Source organism: Nematostella vectensis, chromosome 12 (genome assembly GCF_932526225.1).
Source record: "Nematostella vectensis chromosome 12, jaNemVect1.1, whole genome shotgun sequence".
Lineage (NCBI taxonomy): Eukaryota > Metazoa > Cnidaria > Anthozoa > Actiniaria > Edwardsiidae > Nematostella > Nematostella vectensis.
Window position 1 is genome coordinate 8,602,973 of NC_064045.1, and position 15,763 is coordinate 8,618,735.

Consider the following 15,763-nt stretch of genomic DNA (forward strand, 5'->3'; position numbering starts at 1 on the left):
ATACCATGCACACCAGACAAACCACCTAAACCAGACATACCATGCACACCAGACAAACCATATAAACCAGACATACCATGCACACCAGACGAACCACCTAAACCAGACAAACCATGCACACCAGACAAACCACATAAACCAGACATACCATGCACACCAGACAAACCACATAAACCAGACATACCATGCACACCAGACAAACCACATAAACCAGACATACCATGCACACCAGACGAACCATATAAACCGGACATACCATGCACACCAGACAAACCATATAAACCGGACATACCATGCACACCAGACAAACCATATAAACCAGACATACCATGCACACCAGACAAACCACATAAACCAGACATACCATGCAAACCAGACAAACCATATAAACCAGACATACCATGCACACCAGACGAACCACCTAAACCAGACATACCATGCACACCAGACAAACCACCTAAACCAGACATACCATGCACACCAGACAAACCATATAAACCAGACATACCATGCACACCAGACGAACCACCTAAACCAGACAAACCATGCACACCAGACAAACCACATAAACCAGACATACCATGCACACCAGACAAACCACATAAACCAGACATACCATGCACACCAGACAAACCACATAAACCAGACATACCATGCACACCAGACAAACCACATAAACCAGACATACCATGCACACCAGACAAACCATATAAACCAGACATACCATGCACACCAGACGAACCATATAAACCGGACATACCATGCACACCAGACAAACCATATAAACCGGACATACCATGCACACCAGACAAACCATATAAACCAGACATACCATGCACACCAGACAAACCACATAAACCAGACATACCATGCAAACCAGACAAACCACATAAACCAGACATACCATGCACACCAGACAAACCATATAAACCAGACATACCATGCACACCAGACAAACCACCTAAACCAGACATACCATGTACACCAGACAAACCATATAAACCAGACATACCATGCACACCAGACAAACCACATAAACCAGACATACCATGCACACAAGACAAACCACATAAACCAGACATACCATGCACACCAGACAAACCACCTTAACCAGACATACCATGGACACCATACAAACCACATAAACCAGACATAGCATGCACACCAGACAAACCATATAAACCAGACATACCATGCACACCAGACGAACCACATAAACCAGACATACCATGTACACCAGACGAACCACCTAAACCAGACATACCATGCACACCAGATGAACCATATAAACCAGACATACCATGCACACCAGACAAACCATATAAACCAGACAAACCATGCACACCAGACAAACCACATAAACCAGACAAACCATGCAAACCAGACGAACCACCTAAACCAGACAAACCATGCACACCAGACAAACCACCTAAACCAGACATACCATGCACACCAGACAAACCACATAAACCAGACATACCATGCACACCAGACAAACCACATAAACCAGACATACCATGCACACAAGACAAACCACCTAAACCAGACATACCATGCACACCAGACAAACCACATAAACCAGACATACCATGCAAACCAGACAAACCACCTAAACCAGACATACCATGCACACCAGACGAACCACCTAAACCAGACATACCATGCACACCAGACAAACCACATAAACCAGACAAACCATGCACACCAGACAAACCATATAAACCAGACATACCATGCACACCAGACAAACCACCTAAACCAGACATACCATACACACCAGACAAACCACCTAAACCAGACATACCATACACACCAGACAAACCACCTAAACCAGACATACCATGCACACCAGACGAACCACATAAACCAGACATACCATGCACACCAGACAAACCACATAAACCAGACATACCATGCACACCAGACAAACCACATAAACCAGACATACCATGCACACCAGACAAACCACATAAACCAGACATACCATGCACACCAGACAAACCACCTAAACCAGACATACCATGCACACCAGACAAACCACATAAACCAGACATACCATGCACACCAGACAAACCACATAAACCAGACATACCATGCACACCAGACGAACCACATAAACCAGACATACCATGCACACCAGACGAACCACCTAAACCAGACATACCATGCACACCAGACAAACCATATAAACCAGACATACCATGCACACCAGACAAACCACCTAAACCAGACATACCATGCACACCAGACAAACCACATAAACCAGACATACCATGCACACCAGACAAACCACATAAACCAGACAAACCATGCAAACCAGACAAACCATCTAAACCAGACATACCATGCACACCAGACAAACCACATAAACCAGACATACCATGCACACCAGACAAACCACATAAACCAGACATACCATGCACACCAGACAAACCACCTAAACCAGACATACCATGCACACCAGACAAACCACATAAACCAGACATACCATGCACACCAGACAAACCACATAAACCAGACATACCATGCACACCAGACAAACCACATAAACCAGACATACCATGCAAACCAGACAAACCACATAAACCAGACATACCATGCACACCAGACAAACACCTAAACCCGACATACCATGCACACCAGACAAACCATATAAACCAGACATACCATGCACACCAGACAAACCATATAAACCAGACATACCATGCACACCAGACGAACCACCTAAACCAGACATACCATGCACACCAGACAAACCATATAAACCAGACATACCATGCACACCTGACAAACCATATAAACCAGACATACCATGCACACCAGACGAACCACCTAAACCAGACAAACCATGCACACCAGACAAACCACATAAACCAGACATACCATGCACACCAGACAAACCACATAAACCAGACATACCATGCACACCAGACAAACCACATAAACCAGACATACCATGCACACCAGACAAACCATATAAACCAGACATACCATGCACACCAGACAAACCATATAAACCAGACATACCATGCACACCAGACGAACCACCTAAACCAGACATACCATGCACACAAGACGAACCACCTAAACCAGACATACCATGCACACCAGACAAACCATATAAACCAGACAGACCATGCACACCAGACGAACCATCTAAACCAGACATACCATGCACACCAGACAAACCATATAAACCAGACAGACCATGCACACAAGACAAACCACATAAACCAGACATACCATGCACACCAGACAAACCAGGCATACAAGGCAAACAACAAGACCAACTAGCAAAATATGTAGTGATAAGTTGTATGATGCACCATGACTCTACCCTGGACATCAGCCAAATTCTTGTGCTTTAATTAGGATGTTCAGTAGATATAGTATTACTTATCCAAATACGGTGATGGAAGCTTTTTATAACTTGGTATTTTGCTGGAATTTGCAAAGCAGCTTTTTATATTCATCTGCTACAGGTTTATTAGTTATCCTCGAACAGAGACCAATATGTTTCCATCCTCGCTTAACCTGGCTGAACTGGTGGAGAAGCAAGTCCAGGATGCAAACTGGGGAGGTAATTTGATCAGCATTCCATGATGGTGCTATAGCCAGGGAGTATTCCGTGGTGGTACTATAGCCAGGAGATATTCTGTGATGGTACTATAGCCAGGAGATATTTTGTGATGGTACTATAGCCAGGAGATATTCTGTGATGGTACTATAGCCAGGGGGTATTCTGTGATGGTACTATAGCCAGGAGATATTCTGTGATGGTACTATAGCCAGGGGGTATTCTGTGATGGTACTATAGCCAGGAGATATTCAGTGATGGTACTATAGCCAGGAGATATTCTGTGATGGTACTATAGCCAGGGGGTATTCTGTGATGGTACTATAGCCAGGAGATATTCCATGATGGTACTATAGCCAGGGAGTATTCTGTGATGGTACTATAGCCAGGAGATATTCTGTGATGATACTATAGCCAGGAGATATTCTGTGATGGTACTACACAGGAGATATTCTGTGATGGTAAGCCAGGAGATATTCTGTGATGGTACTATAACCAGGAGATATTCCGTGATGGTACTATAGCCAGGAGATATTCTGTGATGGTACTATAGCCAGGAGATATTCTGTGATGGTACTATAGCCAGGAGATATTCTGTGATGGTACTATAGCCAGGGGGTATTCTGTGATGGTACTATAGCCAGGAGATATTCCGTGATGGTACTATAGCCAGGAGATATTCTGTGATGGTACTATAGCCAGGGGGTATTCTGTGATGGTACTATAGCCAGGAGATATTCAGTGATGGTACTATAGCCAGGAGATATTCTGTGATGGTACTATAGCCAGGGGGTATTCTGTGATGGTACTATAGCCAGGAGATATTCCATGATGGTACTATAGCCAGGGAGTATTCTGTGATGGTACTATAGCCAGGAGATATTCTGTGATGATACTATAGCCAGGAGATATTCTGTGATGGTACTACACAGGAGATATTCTGTGATGGTAAGCCAGGAGATATTCTGTGATGGTACTATAACCAGGAGATATTCCGTGATGGTACTATAGCCAGGAGATATTCTGTGATGGTACTATAGCCAGGAGATATTCTGTGATGGTACTATAGCCAGGAGATATTCTGTGATGGTACTATAGCCAGGGGGTATTCTGTGATGGTACTATAGCCAGGAGATATTCCGTGATGGTACTATAGCCAGGAGATATTCTGTGATGGTACTATAGCCAGGAGATATTCTGTGATGGTACTATAGCCAGGGGGTATTCCGTGATGGTACTATAGCCAGGGGGTATTGTGATGGTAATATAGCCAGGAGATATTCTGTGATGGTACAATAGCCAGGAGATATTCCGTGATGGTTCTATAGGCAGGAAGTATTCCGAGATGGTACTATAGCCAGGGGGTATTGTGATGGTACTATAGACAGGGGGTATTGTGATGGTACTATAGCCAGGAGATATTCTGTGATGGTACTATAGCCAGAGAATATTCTGTGATGGTACTATAGCCATGAGATATTCCATGATTGTACTATAGCCAGGAGATATTCTGTGATGGTACTATAGCCAGGAGATATTCTGTGATGGTACTATAGCCAGGAGATATTCTGTGATGGTACTATAGCCAGGAGATATTCTGTGATGGTACTATAGCCAGGAGATATTCTGTGATGGTACTATAGCCAGGAGATATTCTGTGATGGTACTATAGCCAGGGGGTATTCTGTGATGGTACTATAGCCAGGGGATATTCTGTGATGGTACTATAGCCAGGAGATATTCTGTGATGGTACTATAGCCAGGAGATATTCCGTGATGGTACTATACCCAGGAGCTATTCCATGATTGTACTATAGCTAGGAGATATTCCGTGATGGTACTATACCCAGGAGCTATTCCATGATGGTACTATAGCCAGGAGGTATTCTATGATGGTACTATAGCCAGGAGGTATTCTGTTATGGTACTATAGCCAGGAGATATTCTGTGATGGTTCCAGGTCCACTGCCCCTTCTTCTTTTCACTGTTTTTTTTAATCCCATGCAGTAATGCTACCTTAGAATGTGCCTTCAACAAGAAATGTCTTATTGCCTTAATGAAAACAGAAAATACAGCTGATTAGAATATAGCAACATTCAATGCTGTTGAGTCCATGATTTCTTACATTGAGTTTGTTACAGGGTTTGCAAGCGATGTGTTAGCTAATGGACCAAATCCTCGTCAAGGATCCAAGACAGATAATGCTCATCCCCCAATCCATCCCACACAATACACTAATAACTTACAGGTAAGCATTTGACTGTATGTCTGAGGGTCACTTTTCACAAGTGTACTGTAGATTCTTTATGTTTATTTTATGTCAGTTCACACAAAGACTTTTCAGCATATTTGCACTTATCGATACTTCATTTCTGAAATCTCACTGACATCTCATTAACATCATTTCATATAGTTTTACTTGAGACAGGGTATTGAATGTACAGTATAGGTAAACTTGACTTATACAGTATTTAACAGGTTATTTTAAACATACAGTATAAAACAAGGTAAACTTGACTTATTTTTGATAGGGTAATGACAAGAGACTGTATGAGTTCATTGTGCGCCATTTCCTGGCATGCTGTTCTCAGGTTTGTATTTGATGATTTACTACCTTTGCGAAGGAACTGAAAAAATGATTGTTTTATGTAAATTCTAGTAATGGAAAGGGACTTTTCACAGCCTGTTTCAACCCCTTTAACTTTCAATCGTAATAATTCATTTTCAAGTAAAAGTTCAAGCTACTGATGCTTTCAATCTTGTTCTGTTGCCTTTATTTTGTAAGCAGTAATACCTGTTTCTTTCCTTATTTCCGATAAGTTGTCAAACTTGTGTTACCCCGTACAGTATGTCATGTTAGCTTCCAAGTCTTTTAAATAAAGAAAACATGTTTTTTAGGATGCGCAAGGACGGGAGACAAGTGTGGAGATTGATATCGCTGGTGAAAAAGTAAGACCCTAATTTCTTAGTTATCCACAAGTGCCTCTAAACCACGGCATATTTCAGAACTTTAAGAAGGAAATTTTGTTAGATTTAATCTCTTGCCTTGAAAGTATGATATCTTTTTAACCCTTGACATGTCAATGGTGTATTCCAGTTCACTGCAACAGGCCTGATGATTACAGCTCGTAACTATCTTGATGTGTACCCTTATGACAGGTGGAGCACAAAGGTAAGGGACTTGCATCACTCTCTTTTAATAATGTTACACGTATCCATACCAAACACATAAGTACCACATTTGATCCTTGTAGATCATCACTTATATAATTACCCTTGACTTACAGGTCATCCCGGTTTATGAAACAAACGAAGAGTTCCAGCCAACATCCATTGAGGTGCAGGAAAGGTTTATACATCCCTACATAGCTGCTTGCTCTCTGCGTGTTCTTATGCTGTATGCTTCGATTGGTCTAAGATCACTGATGAATTTTATAATATGCAAAGGAACCACCAGTCATATCTTAGAACCATATCGAAGTACTGTGAACAAGGCAGTATATGCCAAAATGTCCGTTTTGATTACAAATCACAGCGTGTCATTCAGTTGTCTTATTCAAATCACCAGACATATGCGCTACACAGACGAGACATTGTTAATGTTTTGTTGACCTAGTAACTCACAAGGTTTATTTTAATAGGTAAAAGGTTTTATGCCGTGCAAGTGTAGCGGAAATGTTATTGTGACTTGGTCCTCTTTTCACCTCCGACTTTCTGTATGCTGTTGATCTAAATAATATTCCAGAAACATTTTTTGGTTTGATTGTGAGGTGTAACATCTATAATGTATAGGAAGTTTTCTACCCCCAAAATATGATGCTAGGATTACTTGTTGTAGATGGTTGATGGGGAGACCACCCCTCCCCCTCTCCTGACGGAGGCAGACCTAATTGCACTGATGGAAAAACATGGAATAGGTAAGGACCAAAACCTTATTTGCAAAGGATGAGACACGTTTTTACTCAGAAAGTCTTTAAATGAATCATATGCAAAGGATCTAGTTTGTTTTCTCAAGCTATGAGTAAATGGCAGCCTTTACCAGAATCCAAAACCACTATAATTTTCAATCGATTTCTATCCACTGAACGGGAGACGTTTAAACCGCCACATTGTATTTATTTGAAAGATGTAAAGTCATTTATTATACCTGAATGGTTATTGTGCCTATTCCACACGATTTTGATTGTTTTCAAGCCTACTTGACACAATAAAAGATAACAATTACTTTCAAGCGTACAAGTGCCCCTTTCATAAAATTCTTACTGCAATCTCAGGCACTGACGCCACCCATGCAGACCACATAGAAACCATCAAGAGCCGCTCATATGTCGGTGTGCAAGGAGATGGCACGTTTCTACCAGGACAACTTGGAATGGGACTTGTGGAAGGTACGGATTGACAAGGCTTTAGATTTTTACATCCAAGGAAAAGAGTCAGTTATGTATAGTAGGCCTATTTGTTCCAGATTTTTGCGGCGAATATAAGGTAAAAGTCTTATCTCTCTTCTTGACAGGGCTTACTTAATCTTCATTCCACTTTACTATCATCCCATACTTTACCTTCCTGTTTACAACATAAACGTTTTGACCTCTGTTCAGCGTACGACTTATCCATTCTATTTGTACATTAATTATAACTTATTCTAGGCTATGATCTTATGCACTTTGAGTTTTCCAAGCCAAAACTTCGCTCTGGACTTGAAGCAGATTTGAAGAGGTGTGTACAGATAATTATGTTTTTCCATCCCAATTGCCCTTTACTTATAAGTATCCTTTGCCTCAAGCACTCACCCAGATTGTGCAAAGCGTCCAATTCTTGGAGCACCAAGTTACTGTCAAATAATCCAAACTCATTGCCAGACAGTATGAGGTCTTTGCCAAATAGTATGAGGTCACTGCCAGATAGTTTGAGGCAATTTCCAGATAGTGTGAGGCAATTTCCAGATGGTGTGAGGCAATTGCCAGACAGTCTGAGATCATTGCCAGGGTAGTGTGAGGTCAGTGCCAGGGTGGTGTGAGGTCACTGCCAGATAGTGTGAGGTCTTTGCCAGATAGTATGAGGTCATTCCCAGATAGTTTAAAGTCACTAGCAGAAAGTGCGAGGTCATTCCCAGATAGTTTGAAGTCACTAGCAGAAAGTGTGAGGTCATTTCCAGATAGTGTGAAGTCACTGCCACATAGTCTGAGATCATTGCCAGATAGTCTGAGATCATTGCCAGATAGTGTGAGGTCACTGCCAGATAGTGTGAGGTCACTGCCAGATTGTGTGAGGTCATTGCCAGATAGTCTGATATCATTGCCGGATATTGTAAGGTCACTGCCAGATAGTCTGAGATCATTGCCAGATAGTGTGAGATCATTGCCAGGGTAGTGTGAGGTCATTGCCAGATAGTGTGAGGTCACTGCCAGATAGTGTGAGGTCATTGCCAGATAGTGTGAGGTCATTGCCAGATAGTCTGAGGTCATTGCCAGATAGTGTGAGGTCATTGCCAGATATTGTGAGGTCATTGCCAGATAGTGTGAGGTCACTGCCAGATAGTCTGAGATCATTGCTAGATAGTGTGAAGCCATTACCAGAAAGTGTGAAGTTAGTGCCAGGTATAGTTACTATCAGACCGTGTTATCGCCTGCAGCAATGGTTTACAGACTATTCAAAGCTGACCATTAATAATAGCTTATCATATAATCTTTGATTTACAGAATTTGTGATGGAACGAAAAGTGGTGCAGGTATGTTTCGTTTTGTTCACCTTTACATTGCTTACAGCTCTTAGCAGCCGCCTGCATAAAAAGCCGCAACATATCTATTGTTACATATGTCCTTTGTTTCCTGTTCTTTTGGTTGCAATACTTTGTCTTCAATTCTCCATGTTGTTAATCTTGTTTATATCCATTGCGGCGCACTTCTACATTGTAGTGGTAGTCCATTTTTTTGATGTTACGATTTATTATTTACTTTGTAGTTATGTTTTTAATCGCCATTACTTTCATTGCAATTGGTAGTCGTGCTTCGTGAACAAATTGCCAAATACAAAGAGAACTTCATCCAAGCGGCGCAAGAGGTAAGTCTTATTTGCAAGCCCATGTTTTTTACATCTTTTTTAACGAAATTCAAGTACTGAAGTCCTCCAATACCCCCTTCCTACCCCTCTCCCCGATCTTTAAAACTCATGTGCCTTGATTTGTACTAAAACTATAAGTTAGGAAAGAGATCAGAAAAGTCTGACCACAAGATGCCATGAAAAATTGTTATGAAATCGGGATTTCAAATGTGAATGTTCAGAACTTAACTGATACTGTAAATGCGCTATATAAGTACTATATATTTATTTTAAAGGGCTTTTTTTCTGTCTGGTATGTTAACAGTTAAGATATTTATGTCCTCTTCGTAGGCGATAAAGCTTGACCAAGCGTTGTCCAACTACTTTGGTGACCCAGCGGATTTTATCGAACAAGGTAAGTGGTCCTTCTCCTACACTGCATCGCGCGCTCTGATTGGTCATGGGTCCATATGTTATCAGAGGACACACGCTTGCTTGGCTTCAGCGCCCTCTCCAAAACTTGATAGTAACATAGGAAAACATTTTCTTGGTTGTATAAAACAAATAGACCTCATTTTTTTGTGCGTCTGTCATTTTTTGCAATGTCACGTTTCTGACTTCTGTTTTTCCAATATTATGTCCTCCTGTTTTGTTTTTTGATGTCACGTTTCTTACTTCTGTTTTGTGATATCAATATTATTACTCCTGTTTTGTTTTGTGATGTCACGTTTCTTACTTCTGTTTTGTGATATCACGTTTCTAACTTCTGTTTTTGTGATGTCAAGTTTCAGACTTCTGTTTTCTTGATTATTGTAGAGCTTGATCCATTAGCTGCTGATCCGATAGTTCGGCCTTGTCCGAGATGCGAACAGCACCAAATGACACTACGGAAAACCAAGGAGGGAAGGCAAGTAAAATTATCATTGTCGTTGTTGTATTCCATATTAATTCCATTGGTCGCTCAGCATATTTCGGTAAAGTGAGCTGAATTACAAATAATTAAGGGGGCATGCGATAGTTGACTCGCACTAGCTAATTAGGTGAATTTTCTACACAGAACTGACTGCGCCCGTCACACCAGAGAAATACGAAAAAAGTAAAATATTTGAATTAAATTAGCCATTTCTGACAAAGAAACTTTCTGGCTTATACTTAAGCGCCTAATAAGTCGTCTGTCCTCCATCCTTCTTACCTAATTACCTTTAGCTCAATCCTCTTTACCTAATTCTCTTTAGCCCAATCCTTATTCAACATCTTATTTTGTCTTTAGCTATATGATAGGCTGCCAGGGTTTCCCACAATGCCGTGCGTCCATCTTCCTTCCCAAGTCTGTTCTTGCACTAACTGTGGACGAGTCTGTGTGTCCTGTGTGCCGACCGCGAGATGTGCACATGCTTAGATTCACATTCAAGAGAGGCTCCGTACCACCCATGACTCCATTACAGTATGTATTCATCACCCTGTACCACCCATAATACCAAGACAGTATGTACACATCAATCTGTACCACCCATGATACCATGACAGTATGTATACATCACCCTGTACCACCCATGATACTCTGACAGTATGTATACATCACTCTGACCACCCATGATACCATTACAGTATGTATACATCACTCTGTACCACCCATGATACCATGACAGTATGTATACATCACCCTGTACCACCCATGATACTCTGACAGTATGTATACATCACTCTGTACCACCCATGATACCATTACAGTATGTATACATCACTCTGTACCACCCATGATACCATTACAGTATGTATACATCACCCTATACCACCCATGATACCATTACAGTATGTATACATCACCCTGTACCACCCATGATACCATAACAGTATGTAAACATCACTCCGTACCACCCATGATACCATTACAGTATGTATACATCACTCCGTACCACCCATGATACCATTACAGTATGTAATTTTATGTGATTGTATGACACGTTTCCTGTGATTTTGTGAACGTCATGACGTTTTTTTGTGATTGCAGGAAAGACGTTTTTGTCGTGTGATTGTGTGACGTTTTTGTCATGTGATTGTGGGCCTTTTTTATTGATTATGTCAGGTACGTTGGGTGCATCGGCGGGTGTGATGAGATGCTTACGGAAACCCTCGATATCAAGGACATTAGCCGTGTTGTGCAGAACAACAGACAGATGCAGCAAGGTATTGTGAACTGAATAACACGACCTACAACTACTTTAGGCTTCTGACCATGGTTCTGATTACAGTTAGAGGTAATACAAGAGGGTCACAACCTTCGCGAGGTCAGAGTAGGGGGCGAAGCCAGTCAAGCCAGTTTGGAGCAAGTCAAACCAGTGCCTCAGGACGAGGCAGGGGGAGAGGAACCCGCACAACCGGATCAAACCAGTCAAGCCGGTTTAATGCTAGTCAAACTAGTCCACTTACTGATGGATTCAGTGGAAATGTTTCATGGGGACAGAATACAAACCGGTTTGGTTCTTCTCAGACCAATTCGTCCAGTTCTGCTGGGAATTTGAGTACAACAGTCGACTCAGGGATGTTTTCACCGAATGGGATGTCTTCATTCAACTCAAATAACAAGTGAGTGTAAAGTGAGCGAGAACCACCCAGAGGCAGCATCCTGCTTCAATATAACATTCCATTGGTACGTCTTGTTAGCTACTCTAATTAAGATTAAACTCATCGCCTGATAAGTTAGTCTTGTTAGCTACTCTAATTATCATGAAGTATTCACAGGTTTGTGCATTGTTTTATTCCAAGTTCCAGAGGATTCTGGCTGGTATGCGCATGAAATTTTTATGATACAGTTATTATGTTTGTTACAGTGACGAAAATGCTATTGTGTGTACCTGTGGTAACGCTGCTATTCAACTGACGGTCAGGAAGGACGGTCCCAATCAAGGTAATTGTCGATCACTTAGAGCCGGCTGACTATGAAAGTCTGTCCATCCTTATGCCCCTATTAACACAATGCGTTACACACCTTGCATGCCTTGCATCTTGTTGTATTCTGTAGGAGGTCAGTTCTACAAATACCATGTGATTCTTGTTGTATTTTGTTGGGCGTCCGTTCTACAAATGCCATGTGATTCCATAGTCGTGAATATTGTCGTATTCTGTCGGGTGTATTGTCCCAACTATATAAGCGTTATACATATATATACGTTATGTGCCTCTTGCTTAATTCTGTAGGCCGTCAGTTCTACAAATGTTCCCAGCGGGAAGGCGGCTGCGATTTCTTCCTTTGGGCAGACGCTAACGGACCGTTACCCAGCACTCCTCGACCAACCCTGTGGTCCTCGACCAATGGATCATCTTCTTGGAATGATTCAGGTAAGCGCTTGGATCACGTGTTCATCTCGTTACTTCTGGTAAAACCACGGGCTTATCGCAAAACTCACGTTATTTCCGGTAGAACCATGTATTTATTGTTGAAATGACGTTACTTCCGTTAGAGCAATGCGTTTATCGCTGAAGTTGCAATACTTCTGGTACACCCATGTGACACGTTACTTTGAAAAGAGGCTGATATGGGTATCTTTACAGGTTTCGGTGGTTCTGGTGGAAACTCACAAAGGTCAGTTCCGTCACACAATCGCATCAGTACGGTCATTAAATCTCAACAGTATCGTCACGCAATCCATCAATACCGTCAAACAGTCTCTCCAGAACCGTCACAAAATCTCATCAGTACCGTGACACAATCTCAGCAGTACCGTGACGCAATCTCATTAATACCGTCACACAATTTCATCAGTGCTATCACACAATCCCATCAGTACCGTGGCACAATCTCATCACAACCGTCACGCAATCCATCAAAACCGTCAAACAATCTCTTCAGTACCGTTACACAATCTCATCAGTACCGTCACGCAATCTCATCAGTGCCGTCACACAATCTCATCAGTACCGTCTTAAATGCCAACATCTCATCAGCGGACACTTCTGAATGTGAAAAAGGCATCTTTTGGTGAAATGACCATGGTCTTTGTAGTCTATACAGAAATGTGTTAGAAATACAGGGATTCATAATAGTGTTTTCTTGATGCTTCTAGCATCGGTGATGAACTTGTGTGTAACTGTCGGCAGCCAGCTGTAAGGTAAGGGTTTATTTTTAAATCAGCCCCCGTATGTATACCCCACCCCCATTTTGGTGCTCAAAAGTTATTTTTGAGGAACGGGCTTGGATTAGATTATGATTATTAGGATGGAAGATTTGTCATGTTCAGTGGAGAAGAAACCACGTGACTTTTTGGATGGCAAACTCGCGCACGCTCCGTCCTTTGCCGGCAAAATAACAACAAAACGGAACTTATTCAGCGCTTACGAATAAACCCAGAAAGGGCTTTGTGTCAGAAAGGGCTCATTTTCATCGAAAGAATTTATTTCTCGTTCGACGGGTGCAGCCATTTCTGTGTTATTTGTTACTTAAAAAGTTACATGTTTTAGTGCATGTCGCCTTTATTTACATATTAAAAGTAAAATGTTCGCTTTTAAAGCCGAACTGTCAACAAAGATGGTCCAAACAAGGGTCGCCCCTTCTACTCCTGCAGTAAACCGATCGGCCAAAGCTGTGGCTTCTTCAAATGGGCCGACCAGGACGAGGACGGGACAGGGCGTGGCATGTCACGAGGGGGCAGTAGAGGGGGGACAGGCGGAGCGGCCCGGGGAGGCGCTGGAGGAGGCGGAAGGAAGAGGAAACGATGCGGGAATTGTCACCAGGAAGGTACGATGTTGTACAATGTGGCGATTGCTATTAGTATAGTTCCGTTATTTGGGGATTTCTAAATACAGATCAACACTGTGATGATACAAGTATCTAAAATCATAACCTAGAAATATTTATAGGTTTTTTACTCGTTTATAGAGAACATCCCTGTTTGTTTAGGGTACTAGTACTGCAGTTCATTGTTCTGTTATTCCTTAAATGAATTTGCTTGTTTTTAGGTCACACCAAGAGAACATGTCCCGTGAATCGGTGACCCAAGATTTTAAAGTTGTATAGAATTGAAACATGTATGTGTATTACAGATGTATATATATGCAAATATACTACTCTAATCGACTGATTGTTTGAGAATTGTTTTATCTTTTGAATGATCATTTTTATACCGATCTTCTATCACACACTTTCCTCAGACTGAGAAGAGCTGTTTAAATAGGCGTTTACTGAATGATACCATGATCACCTCGGATTCTTTTGTATTCTGAGAGACGATTACTAACGAAATTTCCTCGAAAACAATAGATGGTCCTTAATTTCACTCATGCATTAATGATGAGGGAGATTTAGTTTCTAAATTTCCCTTATGTATTAATGATAGGGGCATTTAGTTTTTAAATTTCCCTCATACATTAATAATTAGGGAAATTTAGAAAAAGACAAAAGAATCTTTTGTCTTCTAAATTTCCCTCTACATCAGTGCATGAAAGAAATTTAGAACCAAGATACCTCTTCTAGTTTTCACCAGGGAAACAAATAGAAGGCATCTTCCTGATTAGAGCAGGAATAGACCCTGCGCCAAAAGACCAGAGTATGCGCCTGCGGCGTCGGGACGTCAACCAATCATCCCTCGGTTGCGGGTATATTTGATCACTAAATTCCCCTCGTGCCATGCTAAATTATAAATTATCATTTGTCTCCTTTTTTTCCTCTAGGATATCTTTTACATTTTGACGCGCGCTAGCGTTGCCATCTTGACAGTTTTACCATGCCACGCGCGCCACCGTGGCCATCTTGACAGTTTTTTCATGCGACGCGCGCTAGCGTGGCCACCTTGGCAGTTTTGTGAAGTAGGCCAAAAAAACTCAATGAGACTGCGATAAACGTGCTGACTGACATAAACTTCACTAGCAAACCAGGTAAAGAAATGCTTCAGTGCACATCAGAGCACGATGGAATCCCCCTAGTTAGGAAGTCTTTGTCAATCTGCGATCCTCGCATGTTAATTAAAACTTTTTGGGGCATCCCCACCAATTGGAGAGTACTCTTCTATCTTCTCATCTAAGCGCGCTCATGATTCGCTTCAGAATCTCTCGTTGCTGCGACACCTCTGTAAGAAGAGCCTTCATCCTATGGATTAAAAACCAAAGGGTGTCTGTTAGTAGAAGTGGGAATAATCTACACGAGAGGAAACA

The 15,763-nt window shown here is 41.7% G+C and overlaps 2 protein-coding genes across 5 annotated transcripts in view; one reads left to right on the plus strand and one right to left on the minus strand.

Moving 5' to 3' along the window:
* The window catches only part of LOC5511714 (DNA topoisomerase 3-alpha), a 27,916-nt gene extending 13,225 nt beyond the window's left edge, over positions 1 to 14,691 (plus strand). The window contains exons 14-36 of one of the 2 annotated variants that reach the window (XM_048719718.1): positions 3,483 to 3,580; positions 5,719 to 5,825; positions 6,109 to 6,168; positions 6,476 to 6,526; positions 6,675 to 6,749; positions 6,865 to 6,915; positions 7,416 to 7,494; positions 7,852 to 7,965; positions 8,224 to 8,293; positions 9,277 to 9,305; positions 9,579 to 9,637; positions 9,968 to 10,031; positions 10,433 to 10,523; positions 10,674 to 10,712; positions 10,887 to 11,060; positions 11,703 to 11,803; positions 11,869 to 12,202; positions 12,448 to 12,524; positions 12,815 to 12,955; positions 13,169 to 13,199; positions 13,681 to 13,725; positions 14,125 to 14,351; positions 14,573 to 14,691. In XM_048719718.1, the coding sequence (XP_048575675.1) occupies positions 3,483 to 3,580; positions 5,719 to 5,825; positions 6,109 to 6,168; positions 6,476 to 6,526; positions 6,675 to 6,749; positions 6,865 to 6,915; positions 7,416 to 7,494; positions 7,852 to 7,965; positions 8,224 to 8,293; positions 9,277 to 9,305; positions 9,579 to 9,637; positions 9,968 to 10,031; positions 10,433 to 10,523; positions 10,674 to 10,712; positions 10,887 to 11,060; positions 11,703 to 11,803; positions 11,869 to 12,202; positions 12,448 to 12,524; positions 12,815 to 12,955; positions 13,169 to 13,199; positions 13,681 to 13,725; positions 14,125 to 14,351; positions 14,573 to 14,607 (2,152 nt within the window). In that variant the 3' untranslated portion in view covers positions 14,608 to 14,691. The remainder of the gene's footprint in view (positions 1 to 3,482; positions 3,581 to 5,718; positions 5,826 to 6,108; positions 6,169 to 6,475; positions 6,527 to 6,674; positions 6,750 to 6,864; positions 6,916 to 7,415; positions 7,495 to 7,851; positions 7,966 to 8,223; positions 8,294 to 9,276; positions 9,306 to 9,578; positions 9,638 to 9,967; positions 10,032 to 10,432; positions 10,524 to 10,673; positions 10,713 to 10,886; positions 11,061 to 11,702; positions 11,804 to 11,868; positions 12,203 to 12,447; positions 12,525 to 12,814; positions 12,956 to 13,168; positions 13,200 to 13,680; positions 13,726 to 14,124; positions 14,352 to 14,572) is intronic. The other variant, XM_048719719.1, reaches the window with a different exon arrangement.
* LOC116617900 (transient receptor potential cation channel subfamily A member 1) overlaps positions 14,363 to 15,763 on the minus strand; it is a 22,221-nt gene continuing 20,820 nt past the window's right edge. For all 3 annotated transcript variants that reach the window (XM_032381067.2, XM_032381065.2, XM_032381066.2), the window contains one exon: positions 14,363 to 15,698. In XM_032381067.2, coding sequence (XP_032236958.1) covers positions 15,626 to 15,698 — 73 coding nt within the window. In that variant the 3' untranslated portion in view covers positions 14,363 to 15,625. The remainder of the gene's footprint in view (positions 15,699 to 15,763) is intronic.